Raw genomic sequence first — 25,242 nt, forward strand, 5'->3', positions numbered from 1 at the left:
GACACTCGAGGAATTGACAGTGAAACAGCCGGAAACCATCGCGTGTTTTACTCAAAGTCCGTGACTTGGACCCCTGTGTCCGGGTTGAGCCCGAATATTCAAGGTCAAGGAATCACAAAGGTTTGAAGCCGCGACAGCCACTCGAAATAAAAGTGACTCGTCGGAAGTGGCGCAACTTCCGCGTGGTGAAAGCAGAGTGTACACCACCTTACGTCATTCAACACGAGAAGACTGCCGACCGAGCCGGAGGCGCCTTGAAGGCCACACTCTTTTTTTTTTTTTCTTCTTTCCCGCGAGCGGAGTAGAAACTACGGAGGCATGGAGGGCAGCGGCCCGACCCCCCCTCCGCCTCCACGGGGGGAATGTTTGACACTGCGGCGGATCCGCTCGCTGGTCCCTGTGGGCTTCAAGACAGAGATAAGAGAGTTGTGTAAATTGGCTGGACCAGTGGTATGTCGTCTGTATTTAACGCACACTCTCTGCGTTCAATCATTGTTGATCCCAATGAAGAGCTCAATGAAACGATTTAAGTTAACGATTTATAATTTGGCCAGTAATTAACCCTTGTATGGTGTTCAGGTGTGTGGCACCCGTTTTTATTTTTCATCAAAACAAAAAATATGATTTTTTTTTTTACTGTGTAACAGACAAAATGTTCCTCAACCGCACACCGTAACCCTTCGCCCCTCCTACACGTTAATATTACATACAGGATATATAAAAGTGTGGAAATGGTGTACCTGAATATAATTATTAACCATATTTGCTGTTTGTATTGCTTTTAATTAGGATGAAAAAAAAACATCTGTTGAGTATTTTAACATAACATTTTTGATTGTCTTGAATTCAAATCTCAAAAATACAGCAGGTCTGACAGACCCACAACACCTGCTGAGTAACACAAAAATTAACACCATACGAGGGTTAAATGAATTGCTAATGAAGCCCACTGAATGGGCCCAAGCCCCTAACTGTCAGTTACATCTCACTAATTACTGTCTTTCCATTTTTTAAATTTGATTTCATCAGTTTATTGCCCAGTTCATGGTGTTTGCGGTGAGTCTTGTCAGCACTATTTTCTGTGGCCATCTGGGGAGGACCGAGCTGGCAGGGGTGTCTTTGGCCATCTCAGTAAGTGCAGGATTGCAATATTCTCACGATGAAAGACAAGCCGGTAAAGCAACAGAACATAATCCACCATTGTTTGTGTTGTATCCTCAGATTATTAATGTTACAGGTATATCTATTGGATCTGGTTTGGCTTCAGCGTGTGATACTCTGATTTCTCAGGTAGGAGCCTCGCACTCTATTTTCCATTTTGTAAAATGAGTATTGCTACAATAACAAAATGCTCCTTGGTTTTAGACCTTTGGGGGCAATAACCTCATGAAAGTCGGGGTCATTCTTCAGCGGGCGGTCCTCATTTTGTTACTTGCGTGTTTCCCTTGTTGGGCCATCCTCGTGAACACAGAGCCCATTCTGTTGGCGGTCAAACAGGAGCCCAAGGTGGCCAGGTAAGCTGTATCCCAACACACATGTCTTCTTCCGCTTTATTGATTCATTTAATATATGTATGAATTGTTAAAGAAAGTTTTTTTCTTTTGTTAATGTTGATGGTAAATCTCTTTTTCAGGTTGTCTCAGATGTACGTGAATATCTTTATGCCAGCGCTTCCTGTAAGTATTTCAATGTGGGAATAAACTGTTCTGAAAAGCAAAACAAATTGATGTATTGATATTGTTCGTTCATCTTTGTTGTTCTGTCTAGGCTACATTCATGTATTCATTACAAGCAAGATATCTGCAAAACCAGGTACGGCCCGTTATGATTTAATATTAAGTAACTGATTCCACCTTAGCATCAAAAGTACAGTAAAATGCTGTTAATCAAGCTTCTATTTATTTGTTTTTTGAAATTCAGTCAGGGCAAATGAATGTGATTCAGACCACAAACCCGACCAAAGATTTTGTTTCCTTTTTGCATTTGTAGATCAATCAGCTTTTTAGATGTAACTTGTATCGCTTAACTCTGGACATTGTGTGCAAGAGAGATGGCTAAGCCTGATCTCACAAAATTCGGTGCCATCCAAACCCAGATGACAAATGTATCTTCTATCTGACTGGCTGACCCTCTTTTCCTTGGGGACATTAATGTGCATACAGGTTTAACAGGTTTAACAGACTCCTGAAGCATCTGTGGCAGAATAGCTCGATCCATTCAGCCGGCTTATGCCAAGTGTGTGTTGAATAAATACCTAATGACATTTAAGAGTTTTCACATTGCGGTTGTTTCGCCCAAGAAAATTACACAATCACACAAAACGCATGCGCTTCTTTTCTGTCCGGGTGCTGAATCTAAAAACGGTATCATAAATTCTGTAAATGTCTACCAAGCACTTAGCAATATTATATAATGGTCCATTTATTCAATTACATTAGGCCCTTTATGTGGTCCGGAGATATCTAATCATATGTCTTTTGTCTGTTGATGTCCTCTATTCATTCGCTGTCTTTTTATTCTCCCTTTGCTTGTTTATGATCTAAATAACATATGGTGCTCCTCTTTCAGGGCATCATATGGCCGCAGGTAATCACAGGCGTTGTGGTCAATCTCCTTAACGCTGTCATCAACTACATCTTCCTTTACCTATTAATGATGGGAGTAGCGTGAGTATTGCCTGTTGACTCTTTCAGTGACACAAGTGTTCATTGTATCACATAACCAATATCATGCAACTAAATACTTTTACAGAGGTTCTGCTATCGCCAACACCATTTCCCAGTTCGCCATGGCTTCAACTCTTTATGCTTACATCATGTGGAAAGGTCTTCACAAGGCCACCTGGGGAGGTGAGAACAACATTTGCATTGGAGCCTGCATGACGCTCATAGAAGGAAGCTCAAACAAGCATCAAATTCAGTGTCAATCATCTTCATAGACAAACTGCTATCAAGGCTGTGTGTGCGATTAGTCAGTGATGCCTAGAACAACCACAATGCAGTGAAGGCTTTGTGTGGCTACTTCTCAACCTTTTTTCAGTGCTGTAGCCACTGTGGACTTATTTTTTCAGCCAAGTACCCCCAAACCAGAGCAAAGCATTGTTGGTTGACACACATTATACACATCGGTGTCTGATTTAATAGAGAATATACCAAATTTAAGTATATTCACGTCACCTATTTTATTGAATATTTATGAAATAACTATTTTTCAAACGATTTTTGAATTGATGCTCTTTAAAAAAATATTGAGAAAAAAAAAAAAATCTCACGTACATGGAGGGCCTTTATGTTCCCCATTTGAGAACCACTGCGTTAACTTCTCCCATCCCTCTTCCTCCACAGTAGTATAAAACATCTTCCATATTTGACATGCTGAGGGCACACACTACGGTTTAGTTCAGGTTTAGTTCGGCTTGTCTCACTACAAACACAAATACAAGCAAGTACCATTGGTTTAAGACATTTAAGAATGTTATGGTAGATTTATATTCTAATCTTGAGCCTGTTCTGCCTCTGATAAATTCACAGCAAAGCTGCCTGGAGTTGTTTACAAAGTGATTGTGAAGACGAGGCTCTGATCTAATCTATATGTTATATGTGTGAGTGATATAATGCTTTATTGTTTAATCATTTGACCATGCAGGCTGGTCTAAAGAGTGCCTGCGGGACTGGGGCTCATTCATTAACTTGGCCATCCCCAGCATGGTCATGATGTGTGTGGAGTGGTGGACGTATGAGATTGGAGGCTTTCTGGCAGGTAATGTCATCAGCCACATTTATGTTAAGCATTCCTGGTGTCAAATCTAACTGCCGTTTGTCATCGACAGGTCTAATAAGTGAGGTGGAGCTTGGAGCTCAAGCGGTTCTGTATGAGCTTGCTACTGTTGCATACATGGTAATCTTCCCCCGATCAAAATTCATATACTTCCAATTGTTATTGTCACACGAATCACCTATTTGCACGCGCAGTGTAACGGCATGTTGATGTTTCTTTTTTTTGTTCTTAGTTCCCTCTGGGTTTCAGTATAGCAGGCAATGTAAGAGTTGGAAACGCCTTGGGAGCCGGAGACACGGCGCAGGCTAAGCTGTCCGCTAAGCTAACTATATTCTGTGCAGGTCAGTAAACACCATTTCTACGCCATATTGGTAATATCTTCTCAAAATAACACGTTTGGTGAGATTAAGGTGATTTAATACTTTTAATTATTGTCAAATAATTCTATTTTTCACTCAAGAAATTAATTCAGAAGTAGCTTTAAGCTTAAAAAAAAACAAAGTTCTAGACCTTCATTAGGAGACTGGAGTTGTCCTTTTGTGTGAACGTCAGTTTAAAAAGAAATTAACTAATTAAGCATCTTTTGTATGATGTATACTGCGTAAAATGAAGTCTGTTACTCTTTGCCACAGTGTCGACCTCCATCTGTGTGTCCGTTTTCATTGGGAGCCTGAAGAACCATATCGCTTATGTCTTTACAGAAGACCAGTGAGTATATTTTTAACATGTGTTTTTAGAACCGCAATTATGATTGTGTGTCAAGTCTTCGAGAGGTAATCGTCTCTCAAGTGACCTTTCACCATGACATGCAGTGATCTTTTAAACATTAACTGAAATAATACTCTCAGCATGATGTTTATTGTCATTGTACTGATTTCTCTTTGCACATCAATGTGTCTAATTATGTAACACACAAATCTCATGGCATAACTTTTTTTTCCCCCTCTTCTAATGTGTCAAACTGTTAATTTCGAGTCTCTTTTCCGTCAGACAAATACGGAACAGGGTCGCTGATATCGTAGTTTTGTATTCGCCATTCGTCATCCTGGATTCAGTAGCGGTAAGTATCTCTGAAATTCACACTAAAACAAGATCCCCCGATACACTGACATATTATTGCATTGTCTAACTACCTCTTTGTGTTTGCATGACTAGGCGTCCTCGGGAGGCATTATAAGAGGAGCTGGTAAACAGAAGATTGGGGCCATTTGCAATATTTTGGGATATTATGGCATTGGTTTTCCCATTGGCGTGTCGCTGATGTTTGCAGCCAAAATGGGAATCCGGGGTAAGATTTACGACATGTTTTTTAGCCTTAAACTGTTTTGTTTTTGCCACATTTCTGTCTAACTAGTAAATTTGAATGTTTTGTCCCCAAAGTCTTTTTTTAGTAAGAGATCTGACATGCCATCACTCGCTACACTTAAAACTGAGTACGTAAAACTCTTTATTTCCCTCAGGTCTGTGGTCGGGCTTGATTACCTGTGTGTTTCTGCAGGCTTTATTCCTGATGACCTACCTCACAAGAATGAACTGGGTGAAAGCAACAGGCGAGGTCAGTATTCAGAAGTACAGCTTCCTGTTTTAAAGGGCCTCAGGCTACTTCTTTATCAATGAAAGTTCCCACATTGTTTTTCTTTCAGGCTCAAATCAGAGCTGGAGTGTGCGAGAGGGTCACAGACGCAAGTAAGTCCAGCTCGGGAAAAATCTCAAATGTATCTTGTTCAGCAAGTGAAATGATGAATTCTTCCTCAAGCCAGTTTAGACCACAAGACATGTAGTTTAATGGTGGCATATTGCTTAAAACAGTTCACATACTTCTCCAGCACGTTAAGTTCATGAAAAAGTTCTATATCCTTGTAAAACTAAAGAGTGTGTGTGTGTGTGTGTGTGTGTGTGTGTGCGTGTGCGTGTGCGTGTGCTATGTATCTAGGTCCCGATCCAGAGAACTCAGCAGGGCAAACGGACATCGCGGACCTGGTTCTCCCTGAGGGGGAACTACCAGCCGTAAAAATAGCAGATGCACAGCGCTCTTTCAGGACTCTGGTTGTGCGTAGAGGCCTCATTGTGGCTCTCATGCTTTTCATCCTGGCTGCTGGAATAATTCTTAACCTGCTGATCACTAACTTGATGACATGAAGTCTATTGTTTTAAGTGAAGCAGCTCCTTAGTCATGAGTGCACAGTATGATGCAGCTGTTTGCATTGCAGGATGTCAAAGCAGGGCATGCAGAAGGAAGGCACACATGCAGATGTGCAGACAGAGCACAGAGTTACATCATGTATGCTTAATGAATTACTTTCAAACCAATAATTCACAAGATGTTCCAGTGACTCTGCAGTGTTTGTGTCACAGCAACATTCTGTAAAAGTGAATGAGTCTTACTAAAGACAGTTTGACAACTTTTGTATGTCATGCATTACATTATGGTTATTTTTGACTTCTTAAAGGAACAACAATATATGTGCTGTATTAAATAATAAAAAAGGATCAATATTGGAAATACTATTGAGACAGCTCAGACATTTGTTTAAATAGATGCAGAGTTGGCATATTTAATGTACTTGATGGTTAGTAAAAAAAAAGTATCTAAATATATTTAAAATAAAACAATACAAGGCAAATGTATGTACTCTTTTATTTTATCCTATAGAACTTCTCATTATATGAAATATGGGTATCATGGGGGACCCTATTTAAAAAAATCTCAATCAGGTGAAAAATGATGAACTCATTAATGAAACATGATTAAACATAATAATAATAATGGAGCTATGAAGTTGTTCTTAGCCCTACCCGTTCCTGGGACGTGTGAGCCTCAGTCCCCTGCAATGGTAATATCAGCCGAAAAGGGTTCACCATCTATCACTAACGTCGGGTGATTAATTCATATATTTGATTAGACAAAAGTAAAGGGCAAATCTGAAAATGTGATTGCGTTGAATTAAAAAAAAAAAAACACATTTGTTCCACAAACACCATCTGAATAAAAGAAATATTAACACCACACAAGGGTTAATGGGGCTTGGAAAGTAGTGAGACAGCAGCCACTGAACTTCAACTTCGGACTGTATATATCTTAAGCACTGGACGTAAACATAGCCAGCTCCACATCAAGTGGACTGAAAGGTTTTCAAAAAATCCACGTAAACTGGTTTATAATTCGCACCCATAAAACACAAATGTACACGTTAGCGACTCAATTTACAGTGTAGGACATGTCGTACTTGTCATTGCTGAAGTACAATGTTGCGCTCGTCTTGTATTCATGACAATTCAGTGCCCTCAGCCCTGCAAACTATTTGGCTGAGTTGGATGAGCATATGTCGTGTTGATCCAGTCCAAAGTGAAGTTGGCCTCTGAAGGCCGGGTCTCTGGTAGGGGCACCAGGAAGTGCACAGTCGCTCCTGCAGCCAGAAGAGCGACTGCTGCAAACACAATGAGGCCTCGCCTGAGGATCAGCTGAGTCGTGGAGAGACGGACACCCGTCTGCTGGACCACATGTCCGCCCTTTGTCTCACCCGTGTTCTCGTCAGTGCCCACACACAAGTAGCCTTCCACTGACTTGGGAGACAGAAATCAACCATTACTTTGTCATATGAAAAATGTATAAATGCATTAGAATGCCAATTGACAGCCAGATGAAACAATATATTTAGATGTCAAGCCACTTACGCTCCCATGGCTCGCTGTCTGGTCAACAGCGTTGATACTCTCAGCGTCTGACAGGTCAGCTGTGTTTAATACCGTCATGTGAGTGTTTTTCTGTGCTCGGTTTAAAGCCTGCAAACAAATACAAACAGAAACCAAACCATTTAATTTCTCTGATCCTTACATGCAACAAATAGCTTTTGAAACTCCGGATCCCGAGGCCTCGCTGAACATACCTCCTCTGTCATTCTCTCCCAGTTGAGCCTGAAGATGACAGTGATGTAGAAGGTGCATAGTAAAATGGCACCAACAAGCAGTCCCAGCCAAAAACCTGCACATACACAGTCAAGTTAAAAGCAGGCTTTAAATTTTTTTTTTTTTTTTTTAAAAACAACTTCGTCTTGGAAATGAAAAATGACACGTCACTTAAAACAATTACCTAAAATTCTCAGTTTTGTAACCAAGGTTAAAGTAACGCTCAGTGGAAGTCCGATGCAGTAGAATCCAATAAAGTTGCCCATGGCGGGTATCTTCTGTTTGCCTGTGCCCAAGAAGATGCCTGAGCACACGCACTAGAATGCAATGAGACATATCTTTAATTATTATGCAATCTGAAGTCTTGTCTATTTATATTTTATAATATTTGGCTTAACCAACATGCAAATATATGTGATGTGCTTTCAATTATAACTGTTAGACTCACCATAAGAGCATCAAAGATCTGAAGGAAACAGTAGACATTCATCAAGTGTGAAACCAGATCGATGATCTTCCTGAAATAGCATTTTATAGTTAACATCGATTTTTTTTAGGCCAATATTTGCAAATACAGTAACTAAAAGAAAATGCAGCTGCAGATACTCACTCATCGGCAGTGAAGAGAAAGCCAATCAATGTTTTAGAAGAGCCGAGCACAAGACCTTCAACAACCGCAATGGTCCCTGGAAAATAAGTGGATGTGAAGATCTCAAACATCAAATGCTGCTTTATTTATGAAGGCAACATTAACAGAATGTGTTTAGAACTGACCTGCAAGAGCGAGTGACATCTTGCAGGTGAGGAGGGCCCTGCCAGTGTCTCCAGCACCGAGAGCATTGCCCACACGGGCGCATGCTGCAGCTTGAATACCAAGAGGGAACTGTAGATTCATCGTTTTTTGTTTTTTTTAAGTATAAAAGAGAGTCACCTCCGAGAGTGTTAACAAGTTAAAGGACTTAAGGTGAACAAACCTTGAGTTTAATATGTTTAGACAAAGGTTTTAGCGGGAAAATATCACACTCTGACTTGTTGTTAGTACCATGTAGGTTATGTAAGCCACCATCATCACAGCATGCTGGGCGGCCAGTTCTTCTTGACTCAGCATTCCTGATTGTCGGAGACAAAGAAGAAGATTGTATCGCATTTGGATTTGATGAAATCAATAAGCTTAGAGACAGGCTTAAATAACATAGGTCAGTACTGCCCAGTGCTTAACAAGGAAGTCATGACTCAAAGTTCTTATCTGGTATGTTCAAAACAAACATCTTAACATTGTATAAGACCTGCATTACCTGCAAAGAATCCGCCAAACTCATAAAGCCACCACTCAAAACACTTCATTAATGTACTGGGAAAGGCCAGTTTCATGTAGGATCCCCACTCCTGCAGTGATTCCACAGACCAGCCTGCAGGGGGAGAGAGGAACTCATTAAAGAGCAGGAAAACTCTTGGAAGATGAACAGTGAACCATAATCATCAGGCCACCATGAATAGCTGCCGAATATAACTGTCCCTCACCTCCCCATGTGTTCACATGGAGCTTCTTCCACCAAATGTAAGCAAACAGAAAAGCACAGATGTAAATCTGAGACAGAGAATTGGCTGCTGCAGAACCGCTGTAAGAGAGAGAAGTTCATCAGTGTGTGTGTGTGTGTGTGTGTGTGTGTGTGTGTGTGTGTGTGTGTGTGTGTGTGTGTGTGTGTGTGTGTGTGTGTGTGTGTGTTTTAATCAAATCTAAAATGCTGTGTGAGTACACATACTTAACTCCCAGATCCAGCCAGTGAATAAAGATGTAGTTCGTCACAATGTTGGCTATGTTTGCCAGGACAGCAGTGTACATTTGTGGCAGTATTATACCCTGAGTACACAAACACCAGATGATGTGATCATGAGTACCACTTATACCTTTCACCTCAGTCGTTACATGAATTCAACATGTTTTGATGTTCAGGATATTACTGCACCTGGTTTTGCAGATAAGACACCTGAAGCTGATGTAGAAACATTGCCTAAAAGACATAAAATTAAATAAAAACAAAATTTCAACAAAAAAAAAATATTGAAATGCTTATAAGGGTGAATAAAAAGTCACAACTCACTGGTACGGCAGGAAGGAAGGCTGTAATATACAGCTGGGCTATTCTAAAATCAAAAGGCTGTATTTAGATTTAGATCCCAGGCAATCCTCGTTTCATAGTATACACTGTTCAATGTCATCATTTGCAGACAGATGCACTGAGTTGTTTTACCTGGTCACCTCAGGGCTCTGGCCCAGGCATAACAGGAGGGCTTGGGCATTGATGAGCAGACCCCAGCAGGGCAGGCAGAACAGCAGCAGGATGATGATGCCCCGCTGGAGGATCACTCCCACCTGCAGCAGGTTCTTGCCACCAAAAATCTGCACAACATAACACACATTTTAGAATAGGGAGCAGTAATGAACAGAAGAGGATGATCAACAATTAAAATGTCTTGTATCATCATCTCAAAAGAGTTTTCCAAACCTGAGACACCAAAGTATTGCATGCCAGTCCCAGACCATATCCCGTTGCTGTAGTCGTAATATTAATAGTCTGGAATGAATATGAAACACACTTTAATGCATCTGACGCACACACTCTGATGTAACCGATGTGTATATGAGTTATAACGGTGACTATACTACATATTGATTAAATTGTCAGACTTGTGAGACAATTTCAATCTTGAGATGGTGAGTTTATAGCTTTAATATTTAACTTTCTCCCTTAAAATCACATTTCCACTTTTCATCGCCTCATGCTGGCCTCCACAAGTCTATGGAGCATACAGGTGATCACTTACAGCAGTAGCTAATCCATAGCCAGCCATCACTTCATTTCCCAGACGCCCACATAATATTGTGACCACAAATGGGAGCAGGAATTGAAGGATTCGAGAGAGCAGCTAGAAAGACAAACATCGACAATGTTCAGTTGGTACGGTTACCAGCTCACAGAGGACAAGTTGTAAATTTACCGGAAACACAAGTTGCAATAAATTAGCATGGCTCTCTTTGCAAATGAGCCATCACACTGTCATCACTTTGTCAGGATGCAGACAGTGACTGAAACGAGGCAAGCACTGCCGTCGGTAGACTGATATGTGCTTCTAAATATCAGACACAAGTTGTTTTTTACTTGACATTTCCAACCAAACGATCAATCTTCTGTTGTATGAATCAGGTTTTCAGCAAAGGACAGCCTCAATCCACACGATCCCTCACAGACGGAGGAAGGTATTTAAACAGTATCAATCCTTACCAGAGGGCCTGTCATCCTCAGGATGTGGTACAGTTCCTCTCTGTGGGCCAGGGGAACTCTTTGGCGCACCCACCTGCAGCAGAAAAGCTTGTCACTGGACCCCTCCATGTCTGCAGGACCAGATACTAATGCAGGGTTTTCCACTGCAGCGTTGTCCCTTTCTGTCATCTTTGATGCTCTCCAGGGAAAGACTTCACCACGGCTGTGCAAAGTATTTCAACACCTTCAAAAGTAACTTATTAATTAGTCAGTTATACATGTTGCTTTTCAGGTCAGACACAAACATTATGTGAAATAACTAAAATCTTTCTGGTAATATTTTACAAAGTACATATAATGAGTCACTATACAATAATGTCTACAATATGGAATCAGAGATGCACAAAATGCAAATGTGGTTCAAATGTAATTTTGCTTTTCATTGCGTACACTAAACAAATGATTATACGGCCAAAGTTCCTTTGTGGGAAGCATAATAAATAACAATAACCTGCGTCAGATATGAACAGACAGAAGGTGTGAAGTCATGATTATTCATCAATATCTCTTGCAAATTATTGAATGGCACAGGTTTCCTTAAAGAAATGAAATCAATCCAACACCATAATTTAGATCGACATGCTCATTAAAGTGTGTTGGGACATGAAACATAGACATCAGGATATGGTTCTTTGTCATACTGGGAAGCAGCAAAGGTCAACCAGTCAGTGCTCTGGCGACATCTAAACTAAGATGCCGCTGCAATCAGCAGAAAACCCATTTCAACTCTGTAGCAGAGAGACAGCGTGCATCACTGCGAGACTTCTGTTTCATGGGTAGAAAACATATTTTGCACTTGAGGCAACGCTGCTGTCTAATATGAAAAACACTTATGTAAAAATAAATAAATACATGAATAAATAAATATAAGTTATACCTAAACAGGACATCATTAAATACATTTATTTCTACATTTCTATATTTCTTCATTCATTTAGGTCTTTATTTCTTCTCTATGCAAATGAGCTGGGGCGGTCCGAACCGCTGTCTAAAACGTGATTGGCCACAGGAGTGTGATGCATCTGGTATGTTGTGCTCTACTACTTCTGCCTTGCACATGTTGTTGAAATTGGCAAGCTCAGCTAACCGTTAGCAGAAGTCGTCGTTAGCGCCTGGCAACATGGCATTGTTATTGCAAGCCTTTTCAAATCAATTGCGATCTTTAGCGGACTATTTAGAGAACCACGTTGATAATGAGATTCTTCAGTTTCGGCTGGACAAAGGGGGCCGCATCCCGCAGCGAGTCTGCCGGCATTTCCCGCCGACAAGCAGAAGATGATCATGACTACATATGTTGTACTCAAGTTGTGAATATTTGCAACACTTCCCGTTGTGAACGCAGCATAACGCCGCCTCCGTGCTCTACAATAATGATATGTATGGTGTACTAATGACACTGTCATATAATTATGAGTGCTTTTAACACATCCATAAGTTTCTTGAGTGCTAAATAAACGCTACGAACATCATCCAGCAGATTTTCTCTGCATCAACGACACTGTACAGACATGTGCCCCTCGCAAAAAAACCGAGCCGTGGCCTTACGGTATTTTTGCACTACACCTCGCACGTTGCTTTGGATATGCTCAGCTGACTCTGACGCAGCATGTCAGTATGAACACGTTCCTTAATGCTGTACAGGACAAGAAACGCAGCATGGTTTCATAGAAATGAATCCTCTAAAATAAGGATGTAATGCACAATAAGGCAGGCAATATTGTGTGTTGGCAATTTAATGTAATCATGCACACACAAAGCGGAAAAGTGGGAGCTCATGCACTCTTCTTCTCTCACGATGTACTGAAAAACAATATTAAAATACTATACTATATTTGCTGGACAGTAAGCATCATGATACCCCCAGAATCAGCTTTGAAAGATTCAAGAGTCAACTGTACTAAGAGCGAGAATAAGATTATTATTTATACAATCAATTGATTTACCCGGATCAGAAAAGATGTGTGAACTCGAGCTGCATGTGCATCTCTTAAAACAAGGAAGGATGAACAACAATGTGCCATTTCTGCTCAGAATGAGTGTCCTCTGCAATGTGCTCACCTAGTGAGACAACCCAAAGCACTAGAGGCCTCCTGTTGGCTAAATCAATCAGCCTGTTGGAATGACTGCCAAGGATACCATGTCCTGCAACGCCAGTGATTTGTATCTGCCACTTGTTATTTTCCCAAACACTGCTCTGGCCTTTGTGTTTTCTAAGTCCATTGATTGGCTCCTCATACTGTATCTCTGCTCCCCAAGCCTCTGGTTGGTATCATCCTCCATGCTTTATTTATCCTCTCTTATTTGTTTCTGCCCTCCAGACTTTCTTTCATGTGAAATTTTTTGAATAAGACATGTTCATTCTCATCTTGATCTGACAAACTTGATAGATGATTGTGTGACAATAAGTTGGCAACAGAGTTTAGTTTGGGCTTCACCTCCTCAGCTGTCTATGTTGTGGAGGGTGAACACAGTCATAAAAATCAGAAAGACTTAGAAACTAGAACACTTACTACTTAGACGTAATACTTTCCTTAGTTTTATGAAGTTATGAATTTCAACTTTTGTATTTTGATGAGCTTCTTCTGGAAAATACATTAGCATCTGTGGGGAGTGAGTGTGATTCGTATAGAGCTGTTTTACCACCACACATTTCCTTTATGCATTGCATTGTGGGAGAATCATAAACTGTATTCAGTATGCGTCATGTCTGCCTTGAGTAAGCTTATGTCATGTCTCTAGTGGAAGCACAATACATGCTCCAAATCTGCTTGGAATCAGAATAAAATATGGAATTGGTACACTGTGACAATCCTGCCAATGGATTCATGTTGAACTGCTGCTCTTTTCTGTCTAACTGGTCATTTTTTATGTTTTGTCCCCAAAGTCTTTTTTCGTAAGGGATCTGACACGGGATCACTTGAAACACTTCAAGCTAAGTATGTAAAACTCTTTATTGACTTCATCAAGCCAGTTTGCACTATAATACATGTCGTTAAATAGTGGCATATGGCTTAAACCAATGCATGTATTCCTCCAGCGCCTTTTAACTTCATATAGATCCCAATACATGATCCAGAGAACTCACCAGGGCAAACGGACACTGTGGACCTGGTTCACCTTGAGGCGGAACCAGCAGTGAAAAATAGTGGCGGACAAGCTCTCTTTCAGGACTCAGGTTCTGCATAGGGGCCTAACTCAGGGTCTCATTGTTGCGCGGTGGCTTCAGAGAGGACCCAAGTGCTGGAAGGTGTAAAGTAAATGTATTTAATCAAAACAAAACAAGCCTTGCAAAAAACACTGAAACAAAACACGGAGGTAAACACAAAGTACAAACCGACACTGGAGCAGGGTGTCGAAAAGAGTGTAAATCCACAGGGAAGGTGCGGGTGATTAGAAACAATAGGAAACAATCACGGGGGCAGCAAGTGCAGGGACACAGAGGACACAAGGACTTCAAATTGAAACAGGAAACCACACAAAACCCAAAATACGACACTTATGCTTTTCATCCTGGCTGCTGGAATAATTCTTAACCTGCTGATCACTAACTTGATGACGTGAGGTCTATTGTATTAAGTGAAGCAGCTCCTTAGTCATGAGTGCACAGTATGATGCAGCTGTTTGCGTTGCAGGATGTCAAAGCAGGGCATGCAGAAGGAAGGCACACATGCAGATGTGCAGACAGAGCACAGAGTTACATCATGTATGCTTAATGAATTACTGTCAAATCAATAATTCACAAGATGTTCCAGTGACTCTGCAGTGTTTGTGTCACAGCAACATTCTGTAAAAGTGAATGAGTCTTACTAAAGACAGTTTGACAACTTTTGTATGTCATGCATTACATTATGGTTATTTTTGACTTCTTAAAGGAACAACAATACATTCACTGTGTTAAATAATGAAAAAGGATCAATATTGGAAATGCATCTCAGAGATTGAGACAGGCCAGAAGTTTTTAAAACAGATGCAAAGTTGGCGTATTTTGCCCGACATAATGCACCTGATAAAAAAAGAAAAAAACTTTGAATTTAAACATATTACATTCATTTTCTTTTCCCTTATAGAACTTCTCATAAAAAGAAAAACAGGTATCATAGGGGGACCCTATTAAAAAGGTTAAAAAACGGAGGGGGGCGAGGGAGAGTCCGGTGAAATGAAAGTCTCCCTGCAATGGTACGAAAATATGCTCGACCATTGAGGGGCCCGCTGATAGAGGACGGCGCCAACCCCTGAATCCGAGGCGTCCACCTCCACCGCGGACTGTAGAGAGGGGTCTGGATTAATTAACACCGGGACAGAAGAAATGAATCGAATTTTTTCAAGGAGGCAAAAGCAAAGTTTGCATCCGGAGTCTAAGAAAATGAGGCAGCAGTAGAGGTGAGTTGCGTGACGCGGGAGCAGCTACTTTGCTGTAGTGTCTGATTAACCGCTTGTAGAAATGGGCAAACCCAAGGAACCGCTGTAGTTGTTTGCGATTGGTGGGTGTGAGCCACTCAACCACCGCCTGAACCTTTGTTGCTGGATAATGAAGCCAAGAAAGCTGGCTGTGGTCCCATGAAACTCACATTTTCTCAGCCTTGACGAAAGGTTTGTTCTGCAGTTAGCTAAAGCAACCACAAGTCTGACGCGTTAGGGGTGTTCCTCCATGTTGGAGAAGATGAGGATAATGTCCAGGTATACACAGATGAAACAGTTGAGCGTGTCACGGAGGACATCAATGACCGAGGTCTGGAGAGTTGGTGAGCCTGACAGAATGTGACTGTGAGCAAGTGGAGCTATTTCTCCTCATCTCTATATTTAAAGTAACATATACACACACGTTCACTGTAATAACAAGCGCAGACACACACAGTCAGCCATTTTGTCTCACACAAAGCTCATGCAAGCGATCAAATTCACTTCTCTTCCTCTCCTCCAAGAGCCTGCAGCTGCTCTGTGTGTGTGTGTGTGTGTGTGTGTAGGTCTGTCAATGTATCTATGTGTGTATGTGTACTGTATGTCTGTCAATGTTTTTAGGGAAACAGACGGTCAAATCTTTTAGAAAAGTCATAGCACACCAATACCAATTGAAGCCACACATTTTGATGTATTTTGACGCATGTGCTGGCAACGCCACGCAACGAGTTACGGCCCATATTTTGAGGAAGAAGGAGAATAAGAGGAAAAGTAAGCCCACAGGAGTACATGAAGTGTGGTTTGCTGCTGCTGTTTGGGTTTAGTGATTGATCACAGTTTCAGTGCAATGTATTTAATGTATCGATCAAACTCCACGCTCAAGAAGAGATTCATTGAGGCAAGTAGAGTGAATAGCGATTGTGAAAAGATATTTATGGAGACATGCACTTGATGGATTTTTAAAATATTGGACTGAAAGGAACCATTGGGAAAGTAAACATCAACATGCATTAAACCCACATTTTTATGAATTTGTGTTTTGCCCCTGATGACCTGGGACCTTGGACCCAAATACAAAAGGGGAATATATCTGAAGTTTTTAACACAGTTTGATATGACACAAGAGATGGGAGAAAAAAAGAGAAGGACCATTATAAATCTTTTCCAATGTTAGTTCAACCATTTATTCACTTAATTTTGCATCACATCTGCCATTGCTTTAGTCATTGTCTGTCAAAGATTTTGTGTTTTTATGACATTGAGCACAAACAACCACTTGATGATCAAAGATCAGGAGCATATGTCGTGTTGATCCAGTCCAAAGTGAAGTTGGCCTCTGAAGGCCGGGTCTCTGGTAGGGGCACCAGGAAGTGCACAGTCGCTCCTGCAGCCAGAAGAGCAACTGCTGCAAACACGACGAGGCCTCGCCTGAGGATCAGCTGAGTCGTGGAGAGACGGACACCCGTCTGCTGGACCACATGTCCACCCTTTGTGTTCTCGTCAGTGCCCACAGACATGTAGCCTTCCACTGACTTTAAGGAGAAATAATCATATTCATTCATTTTGTTGAGACATAAGAACAACAAGTGAAGTAAAACGTAAAAGAAAAGTCCTCAGATATTTAGTTTCTTGGACTCAAGTGTCCGATCTATAGAATATTACATAAAACAAATAAGAAAAGTCCATTGACGACAGTGTAAACCGAGCTATAAAAAGTAATTCAGGTTGTTAGTGTTACAACAAGCCACTTACGTTCCCATGACTTCCTGTCTGGTCATCTGACAGGGCAGCTGTTCTTAATAATGTTGACGTCTTTTTCTGAGCTCGGTTCACAGCCTGCAAACAAGCAGATACAAATCCACTGTCCATATTTTCTTATTCATACACTTGACAAATATTTATCCAACTTTGCCAGCTGATGCTGTAGAAAAGAAGCAGATTCTGCCAGTATATGGAAACAGCTGAGGCCCTAAATGATCCTGGTTGTTTGATTGGCGGGCAGCATACCTCTTCCGTAATTCTCTTCCAGTTGAGCTTGAAGATGACAATGATGTAGAAGGTAGATTGCAAGACGACACAAATGAGCAGCCCCAGCCAAAAACCTGCAGAGAACAACACAAGTTAAGACACAGTGGGCCTCACTAATGACAACTTGCTCCACCATCAGCTCTCATGTATTGCTCTGGAATGTCTCTGAAAGTAACAAAGCATTGTCACTTCATATTATTACCCAAAATTCTCAGTTCGGCAACAAACGTTAAAACCACACTCAGTGGAAGTCCAATGCAGTAGTATCCAATGAAATTGGCCACAGCCGGTATCTTCTGTTTGCCCGTGCCCAAGAAGATGCCCGCGCACACACACTACATGGTTGAAAAACATGTTTTTGTATTTAGCATTCATGACCTGATTTTGGCATCATACTTCAAATGTATTTTGCTGGTCGTTAGACTCACCACAAGACCATCAAAGAATTGGAGGAAACAGTAAGCGTTCATCAAATGGGATACCCAACCAATGATCTTTCTGGAAGGGTAATGCAGATTGTGTCTTTGTATGTCACAGTAGTGCTGTAACAACTTCAGCATTCAATAAGTGCAATGTGAGTGCAGCTGCAGAGACTCACTCATCAGAGGTGAAGATGAATCCGATCAGTGTTTTAGAAGAGCCGAGCACAATACCCTCAACAAGAGAGATGCTACCTGGAAAATAAGTGGATGTGAAGATATTAAACATCAAATGCTGCTTTTCTTGATTAAGGCAACATTAACAGAATGTGTTTAGAACTGACCTGAAAGAGCGAGTGACATCTTGCTGGTGAGGAGGGCCCTGCCAGTGTCTCCAGCACCGAGAGCATTGCCCACACGGGCGCATGCTGCAGCTTGAATACCAAGAGGGAACTGTAGATTGATCGTTTTGCACACAAAACATACATTCAGGATTCAGAAAGAATGAACACTGATATACAAAAGAGATTGCTCCTTAAAGTGTTCCAACTTTTTTTTTTTTTTTTAAAAAGGATTAATCTAAATCTGACTTGTTAAGGAAGGATATATATCACACTCAGACTTGTTTTTAGTACCATGTAGGTTATGAAAGACACCATCATCACAACATGCTGGGCGGCCAGTTCTTCTTCACTCAGCATTCCTGGTTGTCAGAGACAAAGAAGAAGTTTGTATCGCATTCTGATTTGATGAAATGAATGAGCTTGGATATAGGCTTAATTAACATAGGTCAGTACTGCTGAGTGTTTTAATGAATTAATGTAATCATGAAAATATATAGATTACCTGCAAAGAATCCCCCAAACTCATAAAGCCACCACTCAAAACATGTCATTAATGTACTGGGAAAGGCCAGTTTCATGTAGGATCCCCACTCCTGCAGTGATTCCACAGACCAGCCTGCAGGGGGAGAGAGAAACTCATGTATGTAGAATATAAAAGATGGAGGCTGAAGAGAGTGATGCATGAAAACATAAGGAAACCACAAATGTGAAGTCTCTCACCTCCCCATGTTTTCACATGGAGCTTCTTCCACCAAATGTAAGCAAACAGAAAAGCACAGATGTAAATCTGAGACAGAGAATTGGCTGCTGCAGATCCGCTGTAAGAGAGAGAAGTTCACCAGTGTGTGTGTGTGTGTGTGTGTGTGTGTGTGTGTGTGTGTGTGTGTGTGTGTGTTTTAATCAAATCTAAAATGCTGTGTGAGTACACATACTTAACTCCAAGATCCAGCCAGTTTAGAAAGATGTAGTTCGTCACAATGTTTGCTATGTTTGCCAGGACAGCAGTGTACATTTGTGGCAGTATTATACCCTGAGTACACAAACATCAGATGATGTGAGCATAAGTTACACTTATGCAAAAAAAATACTATGTTCAGGATATTACTGTACCTGGTTCTGCAGATAAGACACCTGAAGCTGATATAGAAACATTGCCTAAAAGAGATTAAAATTGAGAGGTAGTGGTTTCTCGATACATCTCTGAAAAAATATGGCTATATTTGCTTAAAAAAAGATGAAGAAAAAGCCACAACTTACTGGTACGGCAGGAAGAAAGGCTGTAATATACAGCTGGGCTATTCTAAAATCAAAAGGCTGTATTTAGATTTAGATCCCGGGCAATGCTCATTTCATATACACTGTTCAACGTCATCATTGTAAACTTATATATAACCACACTCAAAAATGTATTCCTTTAAGAAAGGTTTGCCTTTCATGAGAAATAATATGAAGATATTATTTTGTACAGTTTATGCTTATCCCTTGAGAGCACACATGAAAAAACACCAGAAGAGTGTGCACCACATCATTGTTAAGATGACATTTGTATAATACAGTATATGGAATACAGATAATCTGTTTATGCTGAATCTGCGGGGATCAGATTTTATTTGAATGTAGAGGTGTTTAAGGAGGTGAGGTCGTATGCTCTGACCAAACACAATGCATGGACACTGAGTTGTTTTACCTGGTCACCTCAGGGCTCTGGCCCAGGCATAACAGGAGGGCTTGGGCATTGATGAGCAGACCCCAGCAGGGCAGGCAGAACAGCAGCAGGATGATGATGCCCCGCTGGAGGATCACTCCCACCTGCAGCAGGTTCTTGCCACCAAAAATCTGCACAACATAACACACATTTTAGAATAGGGAGCAGTAATGAACAGAAGAGGATGATCAACAATTAAAATGCCTTGTATCATCATCTCAAAAGAGTTTTCCAAACCTGAGACACCAAAGTATTGCATGCCAGTCCCAGACCATATCCCGTTGCTGCAGTAGTAATATTAATAGTCTGGAATGAATATGAAACACACTTTAATGCGTCTGACGCACACACTGATGTAACCGATACTTCTATAACAGTACTGTACTAGTGACTATACTACACATAATTATCAGGCTTGTGAGATAATTGTTGAATCTTGAGAAGGTGAGTTTATAGCTTTAATATTTTCTAACAAGATTCTCCCTTAAAATCACATTTCCACCTTTCATCGCCTCATGCTGGCCTCCACAAGTCTATGGAGCATACAGGTGATCACTTACAGCACTAGCTAATCCATAGCCAGCCATCACTTCATTTCCCAGACGCCCACAGAACATGGTGACCACAAATGGGAGCATGTAATGAAGGATTCGAGAGAGCAGCTAGAAAGACAAACATCGACAATGTTCAGTTGGTACGGTTACCAGCTCACAGAGGACAAGTTGTAAATTCACCGGAAACACAAGTTGCAATAAATTAGCATGGCTCTCTTTGCAAATGAGCCATCACACTGTCATCACTTTGTCAGGATGCAGACAGTGACTGAAACGAGGCAAGCACTGCCGTCGGTAGACTGATATGTGCTTCTAAATATCAGACACAAGTTGTTTTTTACTTGACATTTCCAACCAAACGATCAATCTTCTGCTGTATGAATCAGGTTTTCAGCAAAGGACAGCCTCAATCCACACGATCCCTCACAGACGGAGGAAGGTATTTAAACAGTATCAATCCTTACCAGAGGGCCTGTCATCCTCAGGATGTGGTACAGTTCCTCTCTGTGGGCCAGGGGAACTCTGTGGCGCACCCACCTGCAGCAGAAAAGCTTGTCACTGGACCCCTCCATGTCTGCAGGACCAGATACTAATGCAGGGTTTTCCACTGCAGCGTTGTCCCTTTCTGTCATCTTTGATGCTCTCCAGGGAAAGACTTCACCACGGCTGTGCAAAGTATTTCAACACCTTCAAAAGTAACTTATTAATAAGTCAGTTATACATGTTTCATTTCAGGTCAGACACAAACATTATGTAAAATAACTAAAATCTGTCTGGTAACATGTTACAAAGTACATATTATGAGTCACTATTGGAACCAGAGATGCACAAAAATGACACTTTCAAATGCAGTTAAAATTACATTTTGCTTCTCATTGCGTTCACTGACTAAATGATTATACGGCCAATATTCCATTGTGGGAAGATTCAATTAAATAACCATAACCTACCTTTGTTCTACCTCTGTGTTGTCAGATATGAACAGACAAAAGGTGTGCAGTCATGATTATTCATGAACATCTCTTGCATATTGTCGACAGGCACAGGTTTCCTTTGAAAAAGTGAAATCAGTCCAAACCATTAATTCAGATGGGCATGTTTATTAAAGTGTGTTGGGACATGACACATTGACATCATGATATGGTTCTTTGTCCTACTGAGGGGCAGCAATGGTTGTTCTGGCAATATCTGACCCCCCCCCTCCTCGGCGGGGATAAAAATCACATTTTTTGCACTTGAGGCAAAGCTGCTGTCTACATTTATGTACTAATGAAACTACACACTCAGATCAGGTGATTTATACAATTTTGAAAGCATAGTAGAAGTCCCAGAGAAACGTCTCCAGCGGCAAAGCAGCAGACTATGTTGAGGCCGTTGGAGCCTTCAGGCTTCCAGCAGAAGGCAGTCTCAAGGCAGAGTAACAGAGGAAGCTGTGCAATGAGAACATAACCTATAGTGTGTATTTCTCTAAAAATGTAAAAGAGATTCATTAAAGAATTCATCAATTTGAAATATTAGGGTTTCACTGATGTACACTGTGGTTGATCTTCATATGCCGCTCCACCTGTCAGCCGATCAGTTTCTCACAGGCTTCATTCAGAGACTGTGGTGTAGCTCAGTGGCATTGTGCTGTCACATGCATCTGAGGCACTCCAGGATAAGGAGAAGAAAACCACAGACCATCAACATATTATTGACCTGTGGGGTCATGCACAATGCTGATAGAGTCTCCTGAGCCATCTGCAGAGGGCACAAAGTCATTTATGTTAAATGTTAGAAGTCCATGAGACAAAGCAAAGTTAAACAAAACAAAAGATGACTTCAAAACTCTACTAGCTGGTTTCAGAGTTAAACATTAATCTGCTGAGTTTCTAAACATACCCTGGTTCAACATTACTTGAGCTGCAGCATCTCATTTTAACTCTGCTACATCCTGAAAGATAATAAAGAAGTGTGTACAGCAACAGTGCTTGTGGTTTCGTGGTGGATAAAAAGATCAAGAGGCAAATATCTCTTTTCGACAACGTTATTCCACATTCGAATGAATTATACCTCTGAAGTTGGCTCACGCTGTTTATTCATTCAGTTCTCCTTAAATCAATCACTTTCATTTGGTCTTTCACAATGCTGCGAGTAAAACTGCTATCGTGTTATTGAGTGTGTTCAGTGTTGCTAAGTTAACAACACTGGCTGGACAGATAGAATAAAAGATGCCCGTATACTACCATCTAGTTATTTAAAAGGAAATAGCAGAGCAGGGGAAAACACGTGAAAATAAACATGCAAAACGAACCTGAACATGAAGCAGAACCTGTGTTTTAGAATTGTGAGACATCGTGCTTGTAGCAACCAAACAGGCAAAACATTTTCCTTCACTCTGTCACATAAAACCAAACACAGAACAGGAATGGTTCATCCCTTCTCAGAGCGGTCTGACCATTAGCTTCAGTTAAATATTGATTGACTTTGGTAAAGGATGGAAGGGAACCGTTTGATTTCAGCTATGAAGGGACACACCCTGTCATATCTGATGCCTCAGTGAGCAGTGATATGTGACTCCGGCATCTGACCCCCTCCTCGGCGGGGCACTTTAGATAATTGCCTTCCCACCAAAAATATTCTAAAGCTGCAGGTTTCCAAATTCTGATTAATTTCTTGTGGATTCAGAAGCTGGGTTGTCGGCTGCTACAACAGGATTTTGAACGCATCCGAGCGACTGAGCATCCAGCCAGTGCCCTCCAGAATAATTTGCAGACCTATTTTTAATCTTGCTGCAGTGCATTCTTTTGGTCATTTCCTCGACTACCACCAAACCGCTGAATCATTCATCCCCGAGTCACCACAGCTTCAGGTCAACTACGTGAAGCCTCGTAACCGGTATCATGACATAAATCGAGCTGCCTCAACCACTTTCAGGGTAAAATTAATTTAGATGACCATGTACAGAATGTAATGCAAGACGGATTTCAATTTGATAAGACGTGAAACCAGACTTGACCTAAACTGCAGAGCGTTGCCATGCCGACTTGCCAGAGATACAGGTTATTATCTCTGTCTCTCCTTGCTGACCTCAGGAATGCGCTTTGGTTAGGAATGTGTGGACTGTTATTTACACCTTCTGAGGCTGTTCTCGCTGTGCAGAAACGCGGCATCCTCGCTCAAAGAAATGTCCCTCTATATCTTTTTTTCCCCCTCCGTCTCTGGACTCTGCTCTGATGTTAATCAGAATTTAATGCATTCCTCGTTGCTGTCCCGGCATCCATATATCACCTGCCGGCTCCCAGGACAAATTAAACCAACTCTGCTGTTTTGGAATAACAATCAGGGTGATTCAGTGGGTGCCGCAGTGAAGCAGAGCTGGAGGTCACAGTAAGCGTTAAGTTGCTGCTAGATGACTAACTAACTTGTTGCAGTGTAAACTGGATGAACTCAATTACATAAGGACGATGGTTTCTTTCTTACGCAAGCCTGACTTTCCTGGAACAGCGTTACAGATTCTTCAGGTGTTACCAGGCAGCACCTGGTAACACAGATACAAAGATAAACACCCTGCAACAATAGCATGCATCGATTCCCGAGCGAGGTCCATTTATCTTTAACAAGATTCAGACTCTGTGACCTGCAAAAGCCTCAAGTATCCGGACGCTTGAGATAAAATCACGTATGACAATAAGGGATGCATCAATCAATAGCATTCTTACAGCTCTTACAGAGACCTGGATGCTCAGGGAGAAGCAATCCATAACATGTGTGTAAGGCGTCAAGCCTCTGTTCCTGGTTTGCTTTTTACTTTCAACCCCTGGTCTTACGTCTCAGGAGAATTACCATGCAACATGCTAATGAATCTAGACCCTGTAAACATGATGTTTGCAGGGTCAAGATTCCCCCTTTCTACATCAGGAGCTCTTCCTCACTCTCCAACTTCTTGTAATATATTATGCATTTAGTATATGCAAACCATTGGGAATTGGTTGGGGCTCCACTGGGGTTACCTCACTTAAAACATATTTTGGTCCAAGAGATGGTTTTTTGAAGCGCTACGACCAACACAAGTGCCAAAGACTTTCAAAATCCCTGTTGAATGCCTTGTACAGACTAAATAAAGAGCACACTCTCCAAGGATTGGAAACCGATTGGAAAATGGAGCACCTAGTTGATAATTGAAGTAGTGCACTCTTACTCTAAAGGACAATTACCTTGATTCAAGATATTTATCTGCTGTGATAAGTAGAGATGAAAAAAAAGAAAGGATAAGAAAAAAAACATTGCTTCTGCCCAAACGAGCACGGCCACAGGGAGAATAGGGACACAAATGAAGTGAGCCAGAAACGGTTGCTAAGTTTTAAATCACATCTTCCACTGTGGCTGACTTCAACCTTTCATGTGAATCATAGAGGTTGAGAAACCAGCAGTCCTCCCCTGCGCAGGGGAGCAACTTCTTTGAATCTTTCCCCAGACCATACGCTACATGTGGCTAGGAGAATCACAGCTACAGCTCATTATACCACATGCCAGGTGTAGAATGAAATTCTCTTTAAACAGATCCAAGATAGAGATTGTTTTCTTATCACCTTAACTGTGATCATGACAATTCAGTTGGATGAAATCCCTTATTTTGTCACAACCGTTGAATAGTTAACATGCTTCTGGTTCTTGTTTGTTTTACATAATGTTCTACCTCAACTCATCCTTTTGACAATTGTCATTGTGACGTTAGCATCGAGCTCGAAGCTCTGCTCTGCTATAAGTCCAGCCTCAGATGAGCCGGCAGGTGGACTCTTTTGATTC

At 41.2% G+C, this 25,242-nt stretch overlaps 3 protein-coding genes across 3 annotated transcripts; 1 reads left to right on the top strand and 2 right to left on the bottom strand.

Annotated features, from left to right (window-relative positions):
- Positions 1 to 318: 318 nt before the first annotated feature.
- On the top strand, positions 319 to 5,916 carry slc47a3 (solute carrier family 47 member 3). The gene is made up of 17 exons (XM_068584174.1): positions 319 to 450; positions 1,030 to 1,131; positions 1,222 to 1,290; positions 1,366 to 1,514; positions 1,634 to 1,676; positions 1,768 to 1,812; positions 2,569 to 2,666; positions 2,752 to 2,849; positions 3,646 to 3,759; positions 3,830 to 3,897; positions 4,010 to 4,118; positions 4,410 to 4,485; positions 4,768 to 4,837; positions 4,933 to 5,065; positions 5,238 to 5,332; positions 5,421 to 5,463; positions 5,711 to 5,916. Exons 1-17 carry the CDS (start codon positions 319 to 321, stop codon positions 5,914 to 5,916), a joined length of 1,650 nt encoding a protein of 549 aa, XP_068440275.1.
- Positions 5,917 to 6,442: 526 nt separating this feature from the next.
- Positions 6,443 to 11,075, bottom strand: LOC137790662 (multidrug and toxin extrusion protein 1-like). Its single transcript, XM_068585103.1, has 17 exons — positions 10,968 to 11,075; positions 10,510 to 10,611; positions 10,191 to 10,259; positions 9,936 to 10,084; positions 9,786 to 9,828; positions 9,651 to 9,695; positions 9,447 to 9,544; positions 9,205 to 9,302; positions 8,979 to 9,092; positions 8,726 to 8,793; positions 8,458 to 8,566; positions 8,294 to 8,369; positions 8,132 to 8,201; positions 7,868 to 8,000; positions 7,665 to 7,759; positions 7,453 to 7,560; positions 6,443 to 7,341 (listed from the first exon to the last, which is right to left on the bottom strand). Exons 1-17 carry the CDS (start codon positions 11,073 to 11,075, stop codon positions 7,063 to 7,065), a joined length of 1,764 nt encoding a protein of 587 aa, XP_068441204.1. The 3' UTR covers positions 6,443 to 7,062.
- A 5,612-nt stretch (positions 11,076 to 16,687) lies between these two features.
- LOC137790191 (multidrug and toxin extrusion protein 1-like) lies at positions 16,688 to 21,026 on the bottom strand. Its single transcript, XM_068584175.1, has 17 exons — positions 20,919 to 21,026; positions 20,461 to 20,562; positions 20,138 to 20,206; positions 19,883 to 20,031; positions 19,453 to 19,495; positions 19,306 to 19,350; positions 19,128 to 19,225; positions 18,916 to 19,013; positions 18,698 to 18,811; positions 18,487 to 18,554; positions 18,196 to 18,304; positions 18,031 to 18,106; positions 17,861 to 17,930; positions 17,635 to 17,767; positions 17,412 to 17,506; positions 17,157 to 17,240; positions 16,688 to 16,936 (listed from the first exon to the last, which is right to left on the bottom strand). Exons 1-17 carry the CDS (start codon positions 21,024 to 21,026, stop codon positions 16,688 to 16,690), a joined length of 1,710 nt encoding a protein of 569 aa, XP_068440276.1.
- Positions 21,027 to 25,242: the final 4,216 nt, after the last annotated feature.

Source organism: Clinocottus analis, unplaced genomic scaffold (genome assembly GCF_023055335.1).
Source record: "Clinocottus analis isolate CAN_PGR_092001 unplaced genomic scaffold, fCliAna1.0.p SCAF_2, whole genome shotgun sequence".
Taxonomy (NCBI): domain Eukaryota; kingdom Metazoa; phylum Chordata; class Actinopteri; order Perciformes; family Cottidae; genus Clinocottus; species Clinocottus analis.

Coding starts and splice junctions, on each gene's coding strand:
- slc47a3 (XM_068584174.1), top strand. CDS start 319: ATGGAGGGCAGCGGCCCGACCCCCCCTCCGCCTCCACGGGGGGAATGT. Junction 1,813..2,568: donor CAAGATATCTGCAAAACCAG/GTACGGCCCGTT, acceptor CTCCTCTTTCAG/GGCATCATATGGCCGCAGGT. Junction 5,066..5,237: donor AGCCAAAATGGGAATCCGGG/GTAAGATTTACG, acceptor TATTTCCCTCAG/GTCTGTGGTCGGGCTTGATT.
- LOC137790662 (XM_068585103.1), bottom strand. CDS start 11,075: ATGGAGGGGTCCAGTGACAAGCTTTTCTGCTGCAGGTGGGTGCGCCAA. Junction 10,260..10,509: donor GCTATGGATTAGCTACTGCT/GTAAGTGATCAC, acceptor TATTCATTCCAG/ACTATTAATATTACGACTAC. Junction 7,561..7,664: donor GGGAGAGAATGACAGAGGAG/GTATGTTCAGCG, acceptor ATTTGTTTGCAG/GCTTTAAACCGAGCACAGAA.
- LOC137790191 (XM_068584175.1), bottom strand. CDS start 21,026: ATGGAGGGGTCCAGTGACAAGCTTTTCTGCTGCAGGTGGGTGCGCCAC. Junction 19,351..19,452: donor CCTTTCTTCCTGCCGTACCA/GTAAGTTGTGGC, acceptor AATCTCTTTTAG/GCAATGTTTCTATATCAGCT. Junction 16,937..17,156: donor AGACAGGAAGTCATGGGAAC/GTAAGTGGCTTG, acceptor TTCTCCTTAAAG/TCAGTGGAAGGCTACATGTC.